This window comes from Triticum urartu, chromosome 2A (assembly GCF_056163025.1).
Source record: "Triticum urartu cultivar PI428250 chromosome 2A, HENAU_Tu73, whole genome shotgun sequence".
Taxonomy (NCBI): Eukaryota; Viridiplantae; Streptophyta; class Magnoliopsida; order Poales; family Poaceae; genus Triticum; species Triticum urartu.
In genome coordinates, this window is record NC_141874.1 from 491,752,731 (window position 1) to 491,777,225 (window position 24,495).

At 45.4% G+C, this 24,495-nt stretch overlaps 2 protein-coding genes across 2 annotated transcripts; one reads left to right on the forward strand and one right to left on the reverse strand.

Moving 5' to 3' along the window:
- Positions 1 to 300: 300 nt before the first annotated feature.
- On the forward strand, positions 301 to 3,844 carry LOC125541690 (uncharacterized). Its single transcript, XM_048705030.2, has 7 exons — positions 301 to 668; positions 1,145 to 1,227; positions 2,267 to 2,464; positions 2,551 to 2,724; positions 2,817 to 3,197; positions 3,282 to 3,428; positions 3,508 to 3,844. The coding sequence occupies exons 3-7, from the start codon at positions 2,351 to 2,353 to the stop codon at positions 3,637 to 3,639; spliced, it is 948 nt and encodes a 315-aa protein (XP_048560987.2). The 5' UTR covers positions 301 to 668; positions 1,145 to 1,227; positions 2,267 to 2,350; the 3' UTR covers positions 3,640 to 3,844.
- An 18,892-nt stretch (positions 3,845 to 22,736) lies between these two features.
- On the reverse strand, positions 22,737 to 24,274 carry LOC125541692 (uncharacterized). Its single transcript, XM_048705031.2, has 2 exons — positions 23,896 to 24,274; positions 22,737 to 23,794 (listed from the first exon to the last, which is right to left on the reverse strand). The coding sequence occupies exons 1-2, from the start codon at positions 24,170 to 24,172 to the stop codon at positions 23,010 to 23,012; spliced, it is 1,062 nt and encodes a 353-aa protein (XP_048560988.2). The 5' UTR covers positions 24,173 to 24,274; the 3' UTR covers positions 22,737 to 23,009.
- Between the last annotated feature and the right edge of the window lie 221 nt (positions 24,275 to 24,495).

Sequence of the window (24,495 nt, forward strand, 5' to 3'; positions counted from 1 at the left end):
AAACCTAGAGAAAGGATGACGGCAAAGAAACCAAGACGGCAAACTGGCTCTTCGCCGTCTATTGTTTCATTAAGTGACGGCAAAGGATGGACACGTGTCTAGTTTGATGGTAGGTAACGGTGCCCCAGTTTTGCCGTCTGTGTTTGTTATCCACCGACGGCAAAGTTAGTTGCTTTGCCGTCTGCCTGCTGTCCTACTGACGGCGAACTAATAGAAAAAAAAACCTGGCACCGAGCCTTGCTTTGCCGTCTCCTTTTGGTCCCACCGACGGCAAAATAATGGAAACTAAGAAAAGAAAATCCCCCACCCGACCGCATCTCCCCGATTGCTCTGTCTCGACCGCACGCTAGGTTATCCCCGCCCGTCCCCGGCTCGACCGCGCCGCCGCCACCGCCCGTCCCCGGCTCCACCGCGCCGCCGCCGCCCGTCTCCACCTCCACCGCGCCGCCGCAGCTGGTCCCCGCCTCCACCGCGCCGCCGTCGGGACCCTTGTCCACTGCGCCCCCCACCCGTCCTCCTCCAATGGCACGACCGCCACCGGGCCGTCCTCCCCTGCCCTAGCGGCACGGCTGCCGTGGGCAGCACCGCCGCCGGCTCCCTCCTACGCATCCGCCGCCGCTGGTTACCACCGAAGCGGGGCACCACCTCCCCCTCTGCCCCACCCCACGGTGAGCACCGCTCCCATCTCTGTTCATATTCTTTTAGATGGATAGATGTATGGATTGCAGTATATGTGGATGGATTTATAGATGTATGCAAGGATGGATGCGTAGATGGATGTATGGATGATTGGCTGATGGATGTATCCCTTTCCATTTTCTTCTGCCTAAATTTTTTAGTATAAGGCAGCCTTGTGCTTGTCCATGCTGATTTGCTGATGGATGTATGGATGATTTGCTGATGGATGTATGGATTATTTGCTGATGGTTGTTCTGCAAGGCAAAATTTCAACTTTTGATTAATGCTCGTAGGAAATTAAATGCTTAGTTTTTTGCAACATGCTTAGATTGGAGAAGACAAGCCAGAGAGTCTAGTCTTGCTACACATATATATAGTTGTCAACTGTGAGATGATGTTGATAATGTTTTTATCAGATTGTTTCACGAGTGCTAATGTTGGTTGTGTCGGTGCTTTTCATGTGCAGGGATTTTCTCTTCACCTCGAGGAGCATTGTCCGTCCCGTTGCCATTGCCATCATTGTTCGACTACCGCCTCTACGGTCTCGGGGTGAGCTTGACTGTCATCTCCTCCCCCTCCCCTATTTGCTTCGTTCCGGTCGTCGTGCCGATGCCACTAGATTTTATTTTCATGTCAAGTCTCGTAACCTAGGCGTCTCCCGTTCGAAAGGGTGGCATCTATAAATATGCATGTCTTTGCATATTTATAACCGTCGTCCTTTCGAATTGTCCACGTTATACCACATGAGGCATTCTTTGAGCTCTGCTGATTAACCTGCAGATATCTAACTTGAATAAAAATCTGTGACGTGGATACTTTGCTGTAAATCTTGGTTCGACCTCTAGTTATTAATATATGAATTCCTAGAAAGAGTACATATTCAGTACTGGAGCTCCCTATGTTGGAAAACTAGTGTGTACTGTATTTCTTAATTGTGTTATTTGTATCTAGAGTATATTTCTAGAACCTGGGTGCATATATATACCTGATTTTTGGACCTGTCAATTCAAAGAAATATGTGCATCTGATCATCTTTATTGAATGAAATTTCTAAGCAACAATGTTTAAAGGAGCTCATCTCTGGGCCATAGTGGTTGGGTGAATGGCTGGGCACAATTTTTTTCACAGGATATAATTTCTGCGATTTTTGGCTGTACAGAGTACTTTTGTGTAGTAAAGCTGGGTTGAAAATATGTTGATCGCTTGAAGCTAGGTTGAAAATATTTCTGCGATTTGTGGATGTACAGAGTGCTTGGGTGAATGGCTGTGTACAGAGTACATAGTGCTTGGAGCTCACTGACGCTGCAACCTGAATCCACATGTTGATCGCTTGACATGTAGTTTTTTCGTCAGTTGACACTATCTTCCTTCAGATGCATTCTGCACAAATCACATCCATCCTCACATGTACTAGATCATATAGCTAATATGTTAGCAGTACACGTACTACACTGCACCAAACAAATTCAGTTTCCATAACCAGTACACGTACTACTAGCAGATTTTACTTTATTTAGATTTTATAAGAAACCTCAGACTTAAAGGTTTGAAAATTACTGCACCAAACTAATTTTCTCTATATTTGCAGGATTTCTATAGATGCGGGGATGGAAAGTTGGAGGAGGCATGAGCAGTTGTCAACAAACATTGCCCGAAGCTTGTGCATAATCTGATGCATGAGGCGCGCCCTTTAGCCGTCCGCAAATATATGGCAACTCAAGGCTATAAGAGTCTTGATAAGAGAGCCGGTAGGAGACTCCATCTTGAGAAGGACAAGTACATGGAGGTAAAGCATATTCATGCTTGTTATTTCCTCAACAGGCTGGCACTCAATTTCTTTTTGACATATATGAGATGCAATTGATCAATTAGGTTACTCCGAGATGGTGCGTCGATAAGGGGGAGTGTTGGGAGCGGATCGTGGACTATTGGTGTTCCAAAGAGTACAGGGCGAAAAACAAAGATTATAGAAATCGGCGAGCCGCAATGCTGGATCAACCACATCATCAAGGCAACTTGAACGTTATGGAGTTCGGTGAACGTTGGGTATATCTTATGGAGTTCTTCATAAGCTTTTTCTTGTCATACATGTTGCCAATCCTTGTGATGAAATCTTAATCATGTTGCTTTGGTTGCAGGCGTCTCACCATAATGCTCCACTGCCCAACCTTTTCGTCTTGTATGCTTTGGCCCATAAGGCACCGTACAAAACAGCCACGCCTTACGATGAGAATGACACAGCGTCCGCATACTCCAGCAAGACCGCCTACATTCGGATGGAGAAATTTAAAGGGATGGCAAAAGAGTTGAAAGGGCCCGAGTATGATGTGACAACAGAGCCTCTTGACCACGCGTTGGTCATGATCTCTGGAGAAGGCAGGAAACATGGCAAGGAAGCAATTGCAGGAGGCATGTTCCCTAGTTCCTCCCGTAGCTCTCTCCCTGAATACAAAGCTCGGTTAGGTATCTCAAAATCTTCTACATGTAAACGCTCGACTCCAGCTATGGTTGAGATGGAGGTATTCTATACAAGTCCTTCTATATATGTTTGTTTCTTACTTACTGTTGGATTGAAGATGCGATTGCCATGCCATATTTTGCAGGCCCGACTAGCGGAGTTGAGGCGAGTGGCGGCGGAGGAGAGGGCGGAGGAGAGGCGACTGGCTGATGAGAGGACGCAGCAAGCGGTGCAGCAGGCGGTGCAGCAGGCAGTGTTGGCACAAACTAGTCAATGCTTTGCAATGTTTGCGGTTAGTTCCTTAATTGCCAAAGACATACATGAACTCTTCTACCACCAGTACTTAATCTTCACTCAAACATAATTTGCAGGCTTATTGTACCCAGAATGGTATGCCCGCTATGACGATGCCTCATCAATCAGGCCATGGATCTAATACTGATGGATCTTCACATGCACGAGGCCCAAGCGACAACAACCTTGGTGGTTCTCCGAATGTATGAGATCGAGTATGGTTGGTGGTTCTTTTGTCTGTTTGGCATATTGATGATTTCAAGCACGTTATTTGTTCTTGTGCCAAAACGTGACAGTCACCATTCAATCTTGTATGCTATGGAACTTTGTCCTGGGACTATATGCTATGGAACTTTGTTCATTGTTGCTTATATTTGCTATGGAACTATATGTTGTCCTGTTATGGTTCTGTGCTGTGAGGATCTTTGGTTATGGATTAAGGCAATTACTATATTGTGTATTAAACTGTTTAATTGTGTATTAAAATTTGAGATTATAAAAAAAGCTTTGCCGTCTAGGGACATACGGCAAAACTGCCACATGTCGCTAGCCTGTGCTTCTGCTGGAATGTTGCCGTCTAGCCAACAGGACGGTTGACGGCAAAGAGGTGACTATTTGCCGTCTGGGACAGCCCTACCAGATGGCAAAGTATGCATCTTTGCCCACTGGGGATCGATCGACAGACGGCAAAGTCCAGCTATTTTGCCCACTGGCCGAAGAACGACAGACGGCGAAGTATGAGTTTTCCTGTCTGCCTGCCGCGACAGTTGACGGCAAAGTTAATAGACTTTGCCGTCTGCCTGGACGGCCGGTAGACGGCAAAACACTTGACGCCGTCCGTCAGTCCATCCGTTCCGTCTGCTGCAATATTTTGCCGTCTGGCTTTACCCGCTGATGGCAGAAGGTATAGACTGACGGCAAAGTCTTTGCCATCAAGCAAAAAAAATAGTAGACGGCAAAGTATTCTTTGCCGATTATTCTTCGCTGTCTGACTTTGCCGTCTACTTCCTGACGGAAAACTCTTTGCCGTCTGGATTTACGTCTTTGCCGTCTGTTATCCACAGACGGCAAACTAGCAGTTTCCTGTAGTGCCTATACTAAGCGAGAATACTGCTTGTGCATCCAATCCCATAAACCCCAAAGTTATTCCATATGAGTCCACTATACCTTCCTATATACGGTATCTACTTGCCGTTCCAAGTAAATTTGTATGTGCCAAACTCTAAACCTTCAAATAAACATTCTGTTTTGTATGCTCGAATAGCTCATGTATCAACTAGGGTTGTTCGTATCTTCCATGTTAGGCGGGTTATTCTCAAGAGGAGTGGACTCCGCTCCTCATTCACGAGAAAATGGCTGGTCACCGGGATGCCCAGCCCCATGCTTTATGCAAATCAAATCAAAATAATTTCAAACAAAACTCCCCCCGGGACTGTTGTTAGTTGGAGGCACTCGTTGTTTTGAGCAAGCCATGGATTGATGCTTGTTGGTGGAGGGGGAGTATAAACTTTACCATTCTGTTTGGGAACCACCTATAATGTGTGTAGCATGAGATATCGCCATCTCTTGGTTGTTATGTTGACAATGAAAGTATACCACTCAAAATATTATTTATCTCTATTTCAAAATCGAGCTCTGGCACCTCTACAAATCCCTGCTTCCCTCTGCGAAGGGCCTATCTATTTAATTTTATGTTGATTCATCATCCTCTTATTAAAAAGCACCAGTTGGAGAGCACCGCTGTCATTTGCATTCATTACTGTTAGTTTACATTGAGTATGACTTGATTGGATCTCTTTTACCATGAATTACAATGTATAGTCAGTCCTTGATCTTTAAAGGTGCTCTGCATTTATGTTTTACGGTCTCAGAAAGGGCTAGCGAGATACCATCTTGTTATATCATATTATGATTGTTTTGAGAAAGTGTTGTCATCCGAGATTTATTATTATTGCTCGCTAGTTGATTATGCCATTGATATGAGTAAACATGAGACCAAAGTGTTATTGTGAATGTGGTTAGTTCATAATCTTTGCTGAAAACTTGAATGTTGGCTTTACATATTTACAACAACAACAAGAGCAAACAGAGTTTGTAAAAGTTTTTCTTTATCACTTTCAGTTTGTCAACTGAATTGCTTGAGGACAAGCAAAGGTTTAAGCTTGGGGGAGTTGATACGTCTTCGTCGTATCTACTTTTCCAAACACTTTTGCCCTTGTTTTGGACTCTAACATGCATGATTTGAATGGAACTAACCCGGACTGACGTTGTTTTCAGTAGAATTGCCATGGTGTTATTTATGTGCAGAAACAAAAGTTCTCGGAATGACCTGAAACTCCACGGAGATTATTTTTGGAAATGATAAAAAATACTGGCAAAGAATCAAGGCTAGGGGGCCCACACCCTAGCCACGAGGGTGGGGGGCGCGCCCCCTACCTCATGGCCCCCCTGGAGATCCACCGACCTCAACTCCAACCCCATATATTCGTGTTCGGGGAGAAAAAATAAAGGAGAAGGATTCATTGCGTTTTACGATACGGAGCCGCCGTCAAGCCCTAAACTCTCTCGGGAGGGATGATCTGGAGTTCGTTCGGGGCTTCGGAGAGGGGAATTCGTCGTCGTCATCATCAACCATCCTCCATCACCAATTTCATGATGCTCACCGCCGTGCGTGAGTAATTCCATCGTAGGCTTGTTGGACGGTGATGGGTTGGATGAGATTTATCATGTAATAGAGTTAGTTTTGTTAGGGTTTGATCCCTAGTATCCACTATGTTCTAAGATTGATGTTGCTATGACTTTTCTATGCTTAATGCTTGTCACTAGGGCCCGAGTGCCATGATTTCAGATCTGAACCTATTATGTTTTCATGAATATATGTGAGTTCTTGATCCTATCTTGCAAGTCTATAGTCACCTACTATGTGTTATGACCCGGCAACCCCGAAATGACAATAATCGGAACCACTCCCGGTGATGACCGTAGTTTGAGGAGTTCATGTATTCACTATGTGTTAATGCTTTGGTCCGGTACTCTATTAAAAGAAGGCCTTAATATCCCTTAGTTTCCGTTAGGACCCCGCTGCCATGGGAGGGTAGGACAAAAGATGTCATGCAAGTTCTTTTCCATAAGCATGTATGACTATATTCGGAATACATGCCTACATTACATTGATGAATTGGAGCTAGTTATGTGTCACCCTATGTTATGACTGTTACATGATGAACCACATCCGACATAATTCTCCATCACTGATCCATTGCCTACGAGCTTTCCATATACTGTTCTTCACTTATTTACTTTTTCATTGCTATTGTTATCATCACTACAAAATACCAAAAACATTACTTTTGCTATCGTTACCTCTACTATCATATTACTTTGCTACTAAACACTATGCTGCAGATATTAAGTTTCCAGGTGTGGTTGAATTGACAACTCAGCTGCTAATACTTGAGAATATTCTTTGGCTCCCCTTGTGTCAAATCAATAAATTTGGGTTGAATACTCTACCCTCGAAAACTGTTGTGATCCCCTATACTTGTGGGTTATCAGATATCAGTCAAGCGAGTACGCAAAAAGACTGGCCTCAGCATTTCAGCAAACTGTTCAAATTCTTCATCATCATTCTTTTTAGTTGACTTAGGTGGAAAAGGCATAGGTTTTTGAACCCATGGTTCTCTTTCTTTACCGTGTTTTCTAGCCACAAAGTCTCTTTTATCATACCTTTTATTCTTAGCTTGTGGGTTATCAAGATCAACAGGTGGTTCTATCTCAACATCATTGTCTGGTTCTTTATTATTTGGTTGGGTATCTTCATGAATATTAGCATTATATTTTTCATTATCACTAGGTGAGTGTTCATTACCAGACTGGGTTTCAACATTAGAGATAGAAACTTCATTATCATTGTCAGGAGGTTTTTCTATTTCGGGTTCACTAGGAGCATGTAGAGTCCTATCATTCTTATTTTCCTTTTTATTTTTAGAAGGACTAGGTGCACTAGTGTTGGCTCTTTGTGAATCTCGTTCAATTATTTTTGGGTGCCCCTCAGGATAAAGTGGTTCCTGAGTCATTTTCCCTCCTCTAGTTGCAACTCTAACAGCAAAGTCATGCATATTATGATTCATTTCATCAAGTAATTCTCTTTGAGATTTAGCAACTTGTTCTAACTGAGTTTGAACCATAGAAGCATGCTTTCCAACACCTCTAACATCATTTGATATTCTAAATAACAAGTCACTCAAGCGAGCAATCGTATCAGAATTGTATTTCAATTGTTTCATAACATTTGCATTGAGGTGATCTTGTTTTCTAATATAGTTTTCAAACTCATAAAGACATTGACTAGGATGCATATTGTGAGAATTGTTATTATCATTGAACTTCATAAGAGAATTTACCTCTACCACCTTAGGCAGTGGTGGTGTATTAAGCCCGTGTATTTCTTCAATAGGAGGTAAAAAATTTAACATCCTCAACTTTAATACATTTTTCCTTCATAGATTTCTTTGCCTCTTGCATATCTTCAGGACTGAGATATAATATACCCCTTTTCTTTGGAGTGGGTTTAGCCGGTGGTTCAGGAAGAATCCAATCATCATAATTTTTCGATCTATTATTCAATAATTCTTCAGCTTGTCCAACAGTTCGTCCCCTGAAAACACAACCAGCACAACTATCTAGGAAGTCCCTAGAAGCATTGATTAGTCCATTATAGAAGATATCAAGTATTTCATTTTTTAAGTGGATGATCAGGCAAAGCATTAAGTAATTGGCAAGGCCTCCCCCAAGCTTGTGGGAGACTATCTTCTTTAATTTGCACAAAGTTAAATATTTCCTATAAGGCAGCTTGTTTCTTATGAGCGAGAAAATATTTTTGAGAGAAGTGATAAATCATATCCTGGGGACTACGCACACAACCAGGAGCAAGAGTATTGTACCAAGCTTTAGCATCACCCTTTAATGAGAATCGAAATAATTTGAGAATGAAGTAATAGCAAGTTTTCTCATCATGAGTAAAAAGGGTGGCTATGTCATTCAACTTAGTAAGATGTGCCACAATAGTTTCAGTTTCATAACCATGGAAAGGATCGAATTCAACCAAAGTAATTAACTGTGGGTCGATGGAGAATTCATAATCCTTATCATCAATAAAGATAGGTGATGTAGCAAACTTAGAATCACATTTCATTCTAGCATTCAGAGATTTTTCTTTATACTTGCATAGTAATTTCTCTAGATCATCTCTATCATTGCAAGCAAGAATATCTCTAGTTGTTTCTTAACTCATAACATAACCTTCCGGTGCCTTAGGCAATTCATATCTAGGAGGGCTAGTTCTAGTAGGTGTTTCAGGAGTTTCAGTTTCAAGCTCATCATCAGATTCAACAACATCATGTTGTATAACTCTAGCAATTTGTTTATCAAGAAATTCACCAAGTGGCACATCATCATTATCAAGCAAGGTACTAGCATCATCATAAGCATCATTCATAGTAGAAGTAGCATCATCAATAACTTGCGACATATCAGAATTAATAGCATGTGGTGGTGTTGCAAGTTTACTCATAACAGAAGGTGAATCTAAAGCAGAACTGGATGGCAGTTCCTTACCTCCCCACGTCTTTTAGGGAAATATCTTAGTATTAGCATCCTTCAGATTCTTCATAGTGATAATATGATAATAATCCCAAGTGACTCAACAAATATAGCTATGCTCCCCGGCAACGGCGCCAGAAAAAGGTCTTGATAACCCACAAGTATAGGGGATCGCAACAGTTTTCGAGGGTAGAGTATTCAACCCAAATTTATAGATTCGACACAAGGGGAGCCAAAGAATATTTGAAGGTATTAGCAGCTGAGTTGTCAATTCAACCACACATGGAGATTAATTATCTGCAGCAAAGTGATCAGTAGCAAAGTAGTATGATAGTTTTGATAATAGTAGCGTTAGTACCAGTAACGGTAGAAGTGATAGCAGTACTTTTGTAGCAAGTGTAACAGTGATGATAGCAGTAGTAACTTAGCAGAAACAATATAAGATAAATTCGTAGGCATTGGATCGGCAACTTGTTGGATGATATTCATCATGTGACAGTTATAACCTAGGGCGATACGGCACTAGCTCCAGTTCATCGATATAATGTAGGCATGTATTCCATAAATAGTCATACGTGCTTTATTAAAAGAACTTGCATGGCATATTTTGTCCTACCCTCCCGTGGCAGCAGGGTCCATATTGGAAACTAAGGGATATTAAGGCCTCCTTTTAATAGAGAACCGTAACAAAGCATTAACACATAGTGAATACATGAACTCCTCAAACTACGGTAATCACAGGAAGAAGTCTCGGTTATTGTCACTCCGGGGTTACGGGATCATAACACGTAGTAGGTGACTATAACTTGCAAGATCGTATCTAGAACATGAATATAATGGTGATAACATAAACGGTTCAGATCTGAAATCATGGCACCCAGGCCCAATGTGACAAGCATTAAGCATGGCAAAGTCATAGCAACATCAATCTAAGAACATAGTGGATACTAGGGATCAAGCCCTAACAAAACTAACTCGACTACATGATGAATCTCATCCAACTCCTCACCGACCAGCGAGCCTACGAAGGAATTACTCACTCCCAGTGGGGAGCATCATGGAATTGGCGATGGAGAAGGGTTGGTGATGACGAAGAACAAAGATCCCACTCTCCGAAGCCCCTAACAGACTCTAGATCTGCCCTCCCGAGGAAGAACATGGCTTGGCGGCGGTTCCGTCTCGTGGATCGTGGTAATTCTTTCTCCCTAATTTTTTCTCCGAAAATAGGAATTTATAGCGTTGGTTTTAGGGTCAGCGGGGCCACCAGGTGCGGACAACCCACCTGGGCGCGCCAGGAGAGGGGGCGCGCCCTGGTGGGTTGTGCCCATCCAGGGGCCCCTCTCCGGTAGGTCTTGGCTCCAGAAATTCTTATACATTATATAAAAATTCCTTGCAAAGTTTCGTTCCATTCCGAGAACTTTTATTTCTGCACAAAAACAACACCATGGTAGTTCTGCTGAAAACAGCGTCAGTCCGGGGTTAGTTTCATTCAAATCATGCAAATTAGAGTCGAAAACAAGAGGAAAAGTGTTAGGAAAAGTAGATACGTTTGAGACGTATCAATCCTCGATGAGGGTCCTTGCCTCCCGAGACTTCACCAGTATGTTGTCGATGTAGGCCTCAGTGATCCTCCCGAGTTGTTGGCCCAGAGCAATGTGCATCAGCCGCTGGAAGGTTGCTCCGGTGTTACACATCCCAAAGGGCATGCAGGTGTAGCAGTACACCCCGCACGGGGTCAGGAAGGCCGTCTTCTCGACATCTTGTACCGCCATCTTGAATTGGTGGTACCCTGAGAATGCGTCCAAGAAGCACAACAGGTCGCACTCATCCATGGAGTCGACGATCTGGTCGATGCGTGGTAGCGGAAAGGGGTCTTGAGAGGCACACCTTGTTGAGGTTGGTGAAATCGACGCACATGCACTCCTTCCCCCCTTTCCTGGGCATGACGACCGGGTTTTCTAGCCACTCCGGATACCGCACTTTGTGGATGACACCAGCTTCTTGCTGTTTGCGGGTCTCCTCGACAATGAAGGACTGCTTCTCCGTGGACTGCGCCGCGCCTTCTGCTTTACTGGGCATACATTGGGGCACACATTCAGGTGATGCTCGATCACTCCCCTTGGGACTCCAACCAGGTCCTTGGGCTCCCATGCGAACACCTCCTTGTTCGCGCGTAAGAAATTGACCAGTGCCTTTTCTTGGTCTGGGGCAAGGTTGGCACCTATGGTGAAGGTGGCTCCTGATGCCCCATCTTGGTCGACCAACACCTGCTTCGTCTCGGCCCGGTCTTGAGAGAACAACTGCTTCTTTTTTGCTGGCGCAGCCCCCGGAGCCCCCGGGATTCCTTCCTCCACCGGCCGCGCGGCAGCCGCAGTCCTGAAGGCGAGCTTGAGAGCCGCCAGCGCTCCCTTGGTGTCCCCGACCATCGTGAGGACGCCGTTGCTTCCTGACATCTTCATGAGGTTGTAGGCAGGGTGAGTTGCCGCCATGAACTTGGCTAAGGCCGGGTACCCGAGGATGGTGTTGTACGGGAGGCCGATGCGAGCGATGTCGAAGTTGATGAGCTCGGTGCGGTAGTTGTCGCGGGTGCCAAAGGTGACTGGGAGGCAGATTTGTCCCAGGGGGCCGGTGGAGCCATCGACGACCCCGGAGAACGGCTTCGTGGGGTAGAGCCGGCCGTGTGATACGTGAAGCAAACCAAAAGCTTCCACGGAGAGCACATTGAGCCCGGCCCCGCCGTCAATGAGAGTCTTAGTTACCACCACGTTACAGATGCTGGGGGTGCAAAGCATCGGGAGCGCGCTTGTGCCCACGGTGGTCACGGGATGGTCTCTTGAGTCAAAGGTGAGGTCGGCCTCAGGTGCCGCCCATCCCGAAGGAGCTCCTTGCTACATGCACGCGACACACGCTTGGTGAAAGAACTGCTTGATATGGCGGTTCGAGGGCGGCGCCTGAGAACCGCCAAGGAGGGCTGCAATGGCGTGGGGCGCCGGTGCCGCGAAGTGCGCAACGAAGAGGCCGCACAACTCCTCCCAGGAGGCCACAGAAGACTCTGGAAGGTGATACGTCTGTGTTGTATCTATAATTTTTGATTGTTTCATGCCAATATTATATCACTTTCACATACTTTTGGCAACTTTTTATATGATTTATTGGACAAACCTATTGATCCAGTGCCCAATGTCAGTTCCTGTTTTCTGCATGTTTTTTGTATCGCGGAGTATCCATATCAAACGAAGTCCAAATGCAATAAAATTTCATGGAGAATTATTTTGGAATATATGTGATTTTTCAGAGTTGGAATCACCGCAAACGGAGGCCCACACAGCCCACAAGACACCAGGGCGCGCCAGAGGCCCCTGGCGCGCGGTGGTGGGTTGTGACCACCTCGTACGTTGGTTGGAGCTCTACTTTGGGTGCAAGGAACCTTATATCCGGGAAAAAATCATGTTAAAATCTCAGCGCAATCGGAGTTACTGATCTCCGGGAATATAAGAAACGTTTTTCAGCCAGATCTGGGGAACGCGGAACAGAAGAGAACAGAGAGGGAGATCCAATCTCGGAGGGGCTCCCGCCCCTCCGCCGCCATGGAGACCAAGGACCAGAGGGGGAACCCTTCTCCCACCTAGGGAGGAGGCCAAGGAAGAATAAGAATGAGGGGGGCTCTCTCCCCCTCGCTTCCGGTGGCGCCAGAGTGCCACCGGGGCAATGATCGGGACGGTGATCTACATCAACAATCTTGCTACCGTCAACACCAACTCCCCACCCTCTCTATGTAGTGGTGTAACACCTCTTCCCCCATTGTAATCTATACTTAAACATGGTGTTCAACTCCATATATTATTTCCTAATGATCTATGGTTATCCTATGATGTTTGAGTAGATCTGTTTTGTCTTGTGGGTTAATCGTGATCTTGGTTGGTATGATTGTATATTTTATTTATGGTGTCATCCTATGGCGCCCTCCGTTCTCGTGCAAATGTGAGGGGCCCCCGCTGTAGGGTGTTGCAATATGTTCATGATTTGCTTACGCTGGGTTGCGAGAGTGACAGAAACTTAAACCCGAGTAGGTGGGTTATGGCGTATGGGAGTAAAGAGGACTTGATACTTAATGCTATGGTTGGGTTTCATGACCTTAATGATCTTTGGTAGTTGTGGATTCTTGCTAGAGTTGCAATCATAAGTGCATATGATCCAGGTAGAGAAAGTATGTTAGCTCATGCCTCTCCCTCATATAAAATTACAAGAATGATTACTGGTACTTATTATCGATTGCCTAGGGACAAATAACTTTCTTGTTGTCACAGATCCTTTTACTAAACACCTAACTTTTATTATCTTGCAAAGTACTTCTAGTTTTATTCTTGGAAAGTAGTTCTAGCATCACACCTACGAAATAGTTTCATACTTGTTTCTGATAAAGCATACTTCAAGTGTGTGTAGAGTTGTATCAGTGGTCAATAGAACTTGAGGGAATATTTGTTCTTCTTTTAGCTCCTCGTTGGGTTCGACACTCTTATTTATCAAAAAAGGCTACAAACGATCCCCTATACTTGTGGGTTATCAAGACCTTTTTCTGGCGCCGTTGCCGGGGAGCAATAGCGTGGGGTGATTATTCTCGTGTGTGCTTGTTTGCTTTATCACTAAGTAGTTTTTTATTTCCTAATCTAAGTTTTTCTCTATCTTTAGTTATGGATATGGAACACGAAATACCCAAAAAAATAGTTGTACTTGCTACTCATGGAGATGGGGAACCTCCTAAAACCCTCGATGCTCATTATGTGAAAGATATTATGCACTACTTTGATAATCCTGAGAAAACCCCATTCAACTATATAACGGGAGTAAGTTTGGATCAACGTGAATACTTTAGGGATTATCGCTTGATTCATAAAGCAAAATTGTTATGGGATCAAATTCATATGTTGCATTGGTATGCTCGGGAGCTATGCTTGAGATATGATTATACTTGTTGCTCTATGATGAAGGCTCCACATCTTCCCTTTTCATGTGAATTTAATGATAATGAAACCTTGGCTTCTTATGCTAATGGTATATATGATTATTATGATGCGGAACGAATAGAAGAATTTGTTGCTTTTAAGGGTGCTTATGAAATTGAATCTTTGTTTGAAAAGTATGAAGCTTTTGATGATGATGTTTATAGACCTGAAAATTCTTCCATCCTTAAATATTTCTATGATAATTATAAATGCAATTCCGATATTGATGAATTTATTGAGAAAATCTCCGTTGTCCAAGAAGAGACTAATATTTTGCAGGAGTCTATGGAAGAAGGAATTGATGAAACTGTGAGCTCATTGGATGAAAAAGATGAGGAGGAGAGCGAAGAACAAGCGAAGGAAGAGTGGATTGATCACCCGTGCCTACCTTCTAATGAGAGTAACCCTCCAACTCATACATTGTTTAATGTTTCCTTCGTTCTTACCGAAGGATGAATGCTATGATAATTGCTATGAGCCCGTTGATTCATTTGAAATATCCCTTTTTGATGAACTTGATGCTTGCTATGCTTGTGGCCAAGATGCCAATATGAATTATGCTTATGGAGATGAACTTGCCATAATTCCTTATATTAAGAATGAAATTGTTGCTATTGCACCCAGACATGATAGTCCTATTATCTTTTTGAATTCTCCAAGCTACACTATATCGGAGAAGTTTGCACTTATTAAGGATTATATTAATGGGTTGCCTTTTACTATTTCACATGATAATTTTGATGAATATAATATGCATGTGCTTGCTGCTCCTACTTGCAATTATTATGAGAGAGGAACTACATCTCCTCCTCTTTATGTTTCCAACACGAAAGAATTGCAAGAAACTGCTTATGCTATGTATTGGCCTTTACTTGATGTGCATGAATTGTTCTTGTATGACATGCGATGCATAGGAAGAGAGTTAGACTTTGTCATTGCATGATATATGTTGCTTTGTGCTCACTACTAAATGCCAAATCATTGTTAATTAAAATTGGCTTTGATATACCTTGGGATCCGGGTGGATCCATTACTTGAGCACTTTATGCCTAGCTTAATGGCTTTAAAGAAAGCGCTGCCAGGGAAACAACCCGGAAGTTTTAGAGGGTCATTTATTTCTGTTGAGTGCTTTTATAAAGTTTAAAAACAAAAAAATATAGAGGGGAACTTAAAAACTTTTTCACAAAAGAGAAGCGATTGGAAGTTATGCATTGGAGAAGTGAGGGTCGACCTTGAACACTTGTCTTCATGCTCATGGAAACAATGTAGAATTTTCCATGAAGATTATCACAAAAATAATTGTCCCCTTGTAAAATTCCATTGTATTATAAAAATAATGTGCCAAGATTTGCCTTTAGGATGTTTAGATTGCTTGTTGGTTTGTGTGGTGCAAAATAGAAACTTTGGCTGTAGTGCTTGATTTTACATTTTTACTGGAACGTCAAATTGTTCTGAAACTTTTTGCACTATCTTTATATAAAAATTGTTTATTTTTTCTAATTTTTTCAGAATTTTTGGAGTATCATAAGTATAGTTAATGTTCAGATTGCTACAGACTGTCCTATTTAAGACAGTTTCTGTTTTTATGCATTGTTTGCTTGTTTTGATGAAACTATCAATTTCTATCAGTGGATTAAGCCATGGAAAAGTTATATTATAGTAGCTACAATGCAAAAACAAAATATGAATGGGTTTGTAATTGTACTTAGAGTAGTGATTTGCTTTATTATACTAACGGGTCTTACCGAACTTTCTGTTGAGTTTTGCATGGATGAAGTGATCAAAGATCGAGGAGTTCTCGATGTGAGGAGAAGGAGGAGAGGCAAGAGCTCAAGCTTGGGGATACCCAAGGCACCCAAAGTAAATATTCAAGGAGACTCAAGTGTCTAAGCTTGGGCATGCCCCGGAAAGCATCCCATCTTTCTTCAACAAGTATCAGTATGTTTTCGGTTTCGTTTCGTTCATGTGATATGTGCAAATCTTGGAGCGTCTTCTGCATTTATTTTTCACTTTTCTTTTATGCACCATGCTGGTATGAGATAGTCCATGGTTGATTTATAGAATGCTCATTGCACTTCACTTATATCTTTTGAGTATGGATTTATAGAATGCTTCATGTGCTTCACTTATATATCATTTGAAGTTTGGATTGCCTGTTTCTCTTCACATAGAAAACCATTGTTTGAAGAATGCTCTTTTTCTTCACTTATATTTATTAGAGCATGATCTTTTGTAGAAAGAATTAAACTCACATGCTTCACTTATATCTATTTAGAGAGTTAAAAGGAATTGGTCAATTGCATGGTTAGTCATAAAATCCTACATAAAACTTATGGATCACTGAATATGATATGTTTGATTCCTTATAATAGTTTTGCGATATAGAGATGGAATATGTGGGAGGTACTAGTAAACGGTTGGGGTTAGTAGGAATATTGGTGTTAAGGTTTGTGATTCCAAAGCATGCACGTATAGTCTCTCGTTATGCTATGAAGTTGGAGCATGATTTATTATTGATTGTATTCCTTATGAGTGGCGGTCGGGGACGAGCGATGGTCTTTTCCTACCAATCTATCCCCATAGGGGCATGCGTAGTAGTACTTTGCTTCGAGGGCTAATAAACTTTTGTAATAAGTATATGAGTTCTTTATGACTAATGTGAGTCCATGGATTATACGCACTCTTACTTTTCCACAATTTGCTAGCCTCTACGGTACCGTGCATTGCCATTTCTCACATCAAAACGTGGTGCAAACTTCGCAGGTGCATCCAAACCCCGTGATATGATACGCTCTATCACACATAAGCCTTATTATATCTTCCTCAAAATAGCCACCATACCTACCTATTATGGCTTTTTCATGGCCATTCCGAGATATATTTCCATGCAACTTCCACCGCATCCATTTGATGACTTGAGCATTTATTTTCATATTGCTTTGCATGATCATATAGTTGACATAGTAGTTGTGGCTTAGCCACCGTTCATCATTTTTCATACATGTTACGCTAGATCATTGCCAGAGGCATTCATATAGAGTCATACTTTGTCATAGATATCGAGTTGTAATTTTTGTTTCTTTTGAGTTATAAGTAAATAGAAGTGTGATGATCATTATTCATTTTTAGAGCAGTGCCCCAGTGAGAAAGGATGATGGAGACTATGATTCCCCCACAAGTCGGGATGAGACTCCGGACAATGAGAGAAGAAAAATATTAAAAAAGGAAAAAAAGAAAAAAGAAAGAAAAAAAAGAAAAAGGAAATAAACAAAGAGAGAAGGGGCAATGTTAGTATCCTTTACCACACTTGTGCTTTAAATTAGCACCATCTTTTTCATATGGGGAGTCTCCTATGTTTTCACTTTCATATACTAGTGGGAATTTTTCATTATAGGATTAGATGCACACCCACTTAGTTTCATATTGAGCTTTCATACACTTATAGCTCTTAGTGCATCCGTTGCATGGCAATCCCTACTCCTCACATTGATATCAGTTGATGGGCATCTCCATAGCCCGTTGGTTAGCCACATCGATGTGATACTTTCTTACTTTTTTGTCTTCTTTATACTTACCCATATCATCTTACTCTATTCCACCCATAGTGCTATATCCATGGCTTGCGCTCATGTGTTGCGTGAGGGTTGAAAAAGCTGAAGTGCGTTAAAAAGTATGAACCAAGCTCGGCTTGTCATCGTGGTTGTGCATGATAAATACTTTGTGTTAAGAAGACAGAGCATGATAAGACTATATGATTTTGTAGGGATAGCTTTCTTTAGCGTTGATATTTTGAAAGATATGATTGTTTGTTGGGATGCTTGAGTATTGATGTCTTTATGTCAAATTATAGACTATTGCTTTGAATCACTTATGTCTTAATATTCATGCCATGATTAGATATATGATCAAGTTTATGCTAGGTAGCATTCCACATCAAAAATTATCTTTTTTATCATTTACCTGCTTGAGGACAAGCAGGAATTAAGCTTGGGGATGTTGATACGTCTCCGCCGTATCTATAATTTTTGATTGTTTCATGCCAATATTATATCACTTTCACAATCTTTTGGCAACTTTTTATATGATTTATTGGACTAACCTATTGATCCAGTGCCTAGTGTCAGTTCCTGTTTTCTGCATGTTTTTTGTATCGCAGAGTATCGATATCAAATGAAGTCCAAATGCAATAAAATTTCACGAAGAATTATTTTGGAATATATGTGATTTTTTAGAGTTGGAATCACCGCAAATGGAGGCCCACGCATCCCACAAGACACCAGGGCGCGCCAGAGGCCCCTGGCGCGTGGTGGTGGGTTGTGCCCACCTCGTACGTCGGTTGGAGCTCTACTTCGGGCGCAAGGAAGCTTATATCCAGAAAAAAAATCGTGTTAAAATCTCAGCGCAATCGGAGTTACGGATCTCCAGGAATATAAGAAACGGTTTTCAGCCAGATCTGGGGAACGCGAAACAGAAGAGAACAGAGAGGGAGATCCAATCTCGGAAGGGCTCCCGCCCCTCCGCCGCCATGGAGACCAAGGACCAGAGGGGGAACCCTTCTCCCACTTAGGGAGGAGGCCAAGGAAGAAGAAGAAGGAGGGGGGCTCTCTCCCCCTCGCTTCCGGTGGTGCCGGAGTGCCACCGGGGCAACAATCGGGACGGCGATCTACATCAACAATCTTGCTACCATCAACACCAACTCTCTTCCCCTCTATGAAGCGGTGTAACACCTCTTCCCCCCGCTGTAATCTCTACCTAAACATGGTGCTCAACTCCATATATTATTTCCCAATGATCTATGGTTACCCTATGATGTTTGAGTAGATTCGTTTTGTCCTGTGGGTTAATCGTGATCTTGGTTGGTATGATTGTATATTTTATTTACGGTGCTGTCCTACGGTGCCCTCCGTTCTCGCGCAAACGTGAGGGGCCCTTGTTGTAGGATGTTGCAATATGTTCATGATTTGCTTACGGTGGGTTGCGAGAGTGACAGAAACTTAAACCCGAGTAGGTGGGTTATGGCGTATGGGAGTAAAGAGGACTTGATACTTAATGCTATGGTTGGGTTTCACGACCTTAATGGTCTTTAGTAGTTGCGGATGCTTGCTAGAGTTCCAACCATAAGTGCAGATGATCCAAGTAGCGAAAGTATGTTAGCTCATGCCTCTCCCTCATATAAAATTACAAGAATGATTACCGATACTTGTTATCAATTGCCTAGGGGCAAATAACTTTCTTGTTGTCACAAACCCTTCTACTAAACACCTAACTTTTATTATCTTGCAAAGTACTTCTAGTTTTATTCTTGCAAAGTAGTTCTAGCATCACACCTACAAAAGAGTTTCATACTTGTTTCCGATAAAGCAAACGTCAAGTGTGCGTAGAGTTGTATCGGTGGTCGATAGAACTTGAGGGAATATTTTTTCTGCCTTTAGCTCTTCGTTGGGTTCGACACTCTTATTTATCAAAAAAATCTACAAACGATCCCCTATACTTGTGGGTTATCAGCAGGCTCAGAATCCAGGCGTGCGGTACGCCAGCGAGGGTCATGGTGAACCAGTTTGCCATGACCTTGTCGTCGCCGCCTTCCGCCCAGACGGCCTCCTCATACGCCTGGAGGAAGCCTGCCGGGTCCGCTGCACCGTCGTACCATGGCGGCAGGTCTGGCCTAAACTTGGGTGGCAACCGCACTCGTCGCAAAGCAGGGGTGAAGGCTCGGAGGCCCTCAGCGCCACCGCGCGCGCCGGTCGATCCAGCCGGAGGGGCGACGCCTGCCATGAGAGCCGAACGAAGAGACGAAGCAAGCGGGGAGACGGAGTGAATGGAGAGGCGGAGCTTCGACACATCCCTACGGTCGGTGCCAAATGTCGGATTCGGGGTTCCGCAGACCCTTGAGAGGTTCGAACACTGGGGTGCGTGCGAAGAACTCTCCCATCCCAGTCTGCCTGCTCGATGATTCCACGGCCTAGCTTGACGAACCCAAGGGACAAGAGACACAACGGTTTATCCTGGTTCGGGCCACCTTGCAGTGTAATACCCTACTTCATCTTTGTGGTGGATTGCCTCGAGGGGCTGAGGATGAACTAGTACAGTGGTGGAACAGCCTCAGGAGGTGAGGTGTTCTTGAGCTCGATGAGCTAGTGGATGAGAGGATGGTCTCAATCCCCCTCTCTATGGTGGAGGCTAAGTCCTATTTATAGTGGCCTTGGTCCTCTTTCCAAATGTAGGCGGGAAGGGATCCCACAACGGCCAAATTTGAAGGGGGACAACTAGTACAAACTATCCTGACAAAAGTAGTCTTCGCCTGCAAAAGGCTCTGGTGGTGACGCTGCGGTGGGCTCTGCGATGACCTCCGTCCTGCTGTCCTGGCGGTCTTGGTCTTGTTGCACCGATATGGAAACCTTTGCTTGATTCCTCAGGACTCCGCGCCTGCGCTTTCCTCCTTAGCACCAAAGAGGAAACTGGTACACTGCGCCCGCTGGCGCCCACCTGGCCTTGATCGTGATGGCTCACGTCACATGAACCTCGCGAGGTGCACCTTGCCTTGATATCTCCGCTCCTGGGGAGTCAGCCTAGTGAGCCCCCCCCCCCAGGGAGGTCTTGGTGTCGTCCTCCTCGCGAGGGTCTTGAGTTGTTGTTGCTGATGCTGGGCCATACTAAGCCGTTGATGGAGCAACGCCATGGGCCGCAGGCAGGCAAGTCTGGGTACCCCCGTTCCCAGGACGCCGACATAGTCGGCCTAACTAAACCAAAGATTCAAAGAAGAAATACGAGGCTATAAGTAATCATGCATATAAGAGATCAAAAAAACTCAAATAACTTTCATGGATAAAAATATAGATCTGGTCATATACTCAAAGTTCATCGAATCCCAACAAACACACCGTAAAAAGAGATACATCAAATAGATCTCCAAGAGACCATTGTATTGAGAATCAAAAGAGAGATAGGAAGCCATCTAGCTACTAACTACGGACCCGTAGGTCTACAGTGAACTACTCACGCATCATCGGAGAGGCACCAATGAGGATGATGAACCCCTCTGTGATGGTGTCTAGATTGAATCTGTGGGTTTCTGGAACTTGCGGCGGTTGGAATTGATTTTCGTCCACTCCCCTAGGGTTTTTGGTCTATTGGGGTATTTATAGAGCAAAGAGGCGGTGCGGGAGGCCGCCGAGGTGGGCACAACCCACCAGGGCGCGCCTGCCCCCCCCCCCCCCCCCCCAGACACGCCCAGGTGGGTTGTGCACCCCCTCGGGGGCACCCCTCTGGTATTTCTTTGGCCCATCCCGTGTCTTCTGGCCCAGAAAAATTCTCCAAAAAGTTTCGCTGCGTTTGGACTCCGTTTGGTATTGATTTTTTGCGAAGCAAAAAACAGCAACTGGTACTGGGCACTATGTCAACAGGTTAGTCCCAAAAAATGACATAAAGTTGCTATAAAATAATTGTAAAACATCCAAGAATGATAATATAATAGCATGGGACAATAAAAAATTATAAATACGTTGGAGACGTATCAGGGCATCAGTGCACTCTATATAAGCCGCACCCCTCTCCATAGCCAGGCATCGAGTAATCTTTGTAACCATACCCATGCAGTCAAAGCACCGAGAGGGGCCTGAACTCATTAAACACCGAGTAATCGAGACGTTGGGCATTTACCTCCGCCGAGAGGGGCCTGAACTCGTTAAACACCGAGTGTTACACCTGCCCTTTATTCGTACCCCTAGTACGCATTGTCAGGATCATAACCCCGACATCAGTGTCTCTTCCTCCTGTTCTTCTCCTCCTTTCTGACTTCCTTCTCCTTCCTCTTGTTCTGCCCACGCCGCCACTCCTTCACGCGGCCATGGCCGTCGGCCATGCTGCTGCCCGTGCCGCCACCCTATGGCACGTCTGTCCACCTCCTTAGCGCGACCATGGCTTCTGACCCTCGTTGTTGCCCACGCCGCTCCCTTCTGCGCGGCCATAGCCGCCGGCCACGCTGTTGCCCATGCCGCCGCCCTATGGCACATCCGGCCGCCTCCTTTGCGCGGCCATGGCTGCCGGCCCTCGCTGCTGCCCATGCCGCCCCCTTCTGCGCGGGCATGGTCGCTGTCTCCGCGCCGAGGCCGGCCACACCACCACCACCTCGAGTCAGCGCCGCCATGGACCGACGCGTCGAGCTGCTCCACCGCTAGCCACGCTGCCTCCCGTGACCTGTAGTCGGCGAGCCGCCGGCGTGTCGAGCTGCTCCACCGACGGCCACGCTGCTGTCGCGACCTGGACGCTGCAGAGCTGCCGGCGCCATTTGTCATGGCGGATGGGGCTTCTCCTAGGGACCCGATTGCTTTTTTCAAAAACTTTTAGGGACTCTATTGCTTTTGAAAAAATGAAGGGGTTATCCTGTAAAAAATGAGGCCATATATTTTGAGATTTTTTATTGGTGTGTAAGAGACACTGACGTGTGGGACCCACACGTCAGGTAATGGTCAATGTAAACGGTCAAACAGATGGTTTGTTTAGGTCATAACCGCGATCAATTGCAAAGCACTCGGTGATTTGGGTTTTTTGAGACAGCCGACGCTGATTCTGATAGTTATCAGTCACAAACAAATTTATGGTAGTTTTTTGAAACCTTAACACAAATTGTGGTAGTTTTATGCTATTCATTCCCGAACTTTCGGATGTGGCTCAACGAAATATTGTATCTCACACATGTAACATGAAAATCACAAACTTGATTGTTCAATCATTACATTTGAAAAAACATGGAGGGAAAAAAAAAGTAGCCTGTTACACCGAGCAACGCCTGGATTTCCAACGTTGCCCTACACGACGATCGATTGACTAACACACAACGACACGACATCACCAGCGGTTATTTATTCTGAAATGCGGAGCTACTACCGATAATGTAGTGTAGCAGCAGCGAGCACGTAGACGTGTATGGGCACACTTACGAGGGTAATGAAGCAAAATCAGCTCGCGATACCACATCACTTCTTGCAGACCAGCCCGGCGCTGCCCTTGCCGCTGCCGCACATGGTGTCGGCCGGCTCGTCGATCATGTCGACCGCCCCGACGCGGACGACGTCCTCTCCGGCGAAGCGCGCCACCTCGCAGTCCGTCCCGAAGATGTCCGACACCTGGTACTTTGCGGCACCCCCCATCACCGGGATCTTGGCGCCCATGTCAACCCCGGCGCTGACGTAGTCCGGGCGGTAGGTCTGGCCGAGCACGCCGTGCACGTCGGCGCTGATGGAGTTGAACTTGAACGCGACGTTGAGGTGCGCGAGGCTGTCGTCGGCGGTGAGGCCGTAGTCGTGGACCCTCGAGTCCTCCTCAGTCACCGGCACCGCGTTGGCGACGATGCGGAACCGGCCGTCGAGGCGCACCACCACGCCGTTGGCCGCGCCGATGCGGAAGACGGACAGCGCGGGCGCGGAGGCCGGGCTCCAGCTGGCGGCCGGCGCCGCGTCCAGCTCGACGGGCACGCCGTCGAAGGTGATGACGAGGCGGTCGACGGCGTTGTCCCAGGTGACCGTCCTCTTGACGCCGAGGTAGAGGCGGTGGCCACCGAAGCGGATGCCGAGCGCCTGCACCCATGTGAAGTCACGCGCCGCCTTCACGTTGCGCTTGCCGATGAAGTGCGCGTTGATGTGCAGGTTGGCGTCGGAGAGCAGGCAGAAGTCGGCGTCCCTGCGGCCGTGGAAGAGGAACTTGTTGCCGTCGCCACCCACGAAGCGCGGGTCGTAGCACTCCGTGCCGGCCAGTTCACACACTGTTGGGTTCCAATGATGCATCAAGCACACAGTCGATCAGTAACCTCAACTGCGAAATGAATGCAAAAAACATGGACGTGTATGTGTGCTGTGCTCTTACTGCAGACGAGCTTGCAGCTGGGGCAGTGCACGTAGCAGAGGTCGCGGCAGCCGGCGGGGCAGCGGCGCACCGGGATCATGCACTCTGGGGCCTGCGACGGGCTGCTCTGGTTGTAGCAGCTCACCACGGTGGGCTGCGCGCCGGGGCTCATGTAGATGGGGACCACATTGGGGTCCGATAAAATGGGGTTGTCCTTCGGCTGGGCACCGACCGTCACGAGGAATGCGGCGGCGCAGGCGAGCAGCGCCACCGCGCACGGGCGCCGGACGGACGCCATCGATCACTGCTAGTCGGTCTCTAGGTGATCTTCACTGCGAGTTGAGTGAAGCTGTTGCGAGTGCTCGATCGTGATGGTGTGATGGTGCAAGGCGTGGAACGCATTCTTTTATGGCCCGGGATGATCTGACTAAACGAGTGTCGTCGGAACCACGCACGGCTTTTAGTCCCGGCAAGTCAACTGCCGCTCGATAGATCGCTCGGCTAGCTCCCCCGCGCGCCACATGAAACGATTCCACGCTTGCCGTCCCGGCGAACGGTTGATTCAAATCCGGGGCGCTTGGTCTCGATCTTTGTGTCAAGTGTCATCTGCTCTACGTTATG

Coding starts and splice junctions, on each gene's coding strand:
- LOC125541690 (XM_048705030.2), top strand. CDS start 2,351: ATGCATGAGGCGCGCCCTTTAGCCGTCCGCAAATATATGGCAACTCAA. Junction 2,465..2,550: donor AGAAGGACAAGTACATGGAG/GTAAAGCATATT, acceptor TTGATCAATTAG/GTTACTCCGAGATGGTGCGT. Junction 3,198..3,281: donor CAGCTATGGTTGAGATGGAG/GTATTCTATACA, acceptor CATATTTTGCAG/GCCCGACTAGCGGAGTTGAG.
- LOC125541692 (XM_048705031.2), bottom strand. CDS start 24,172: ATGGCGTCCGTCCGGCGCCCGTGCGCGGTGGCGCTGCTCGCCTGCGCC. Junction 23,795..23,895: donor CAGCTGCAAGCTCGTCTGCA/GTAAGAGCACAG, acceptor GGAACCCAACAG/TGTGTGAACTGGCCGGCACG.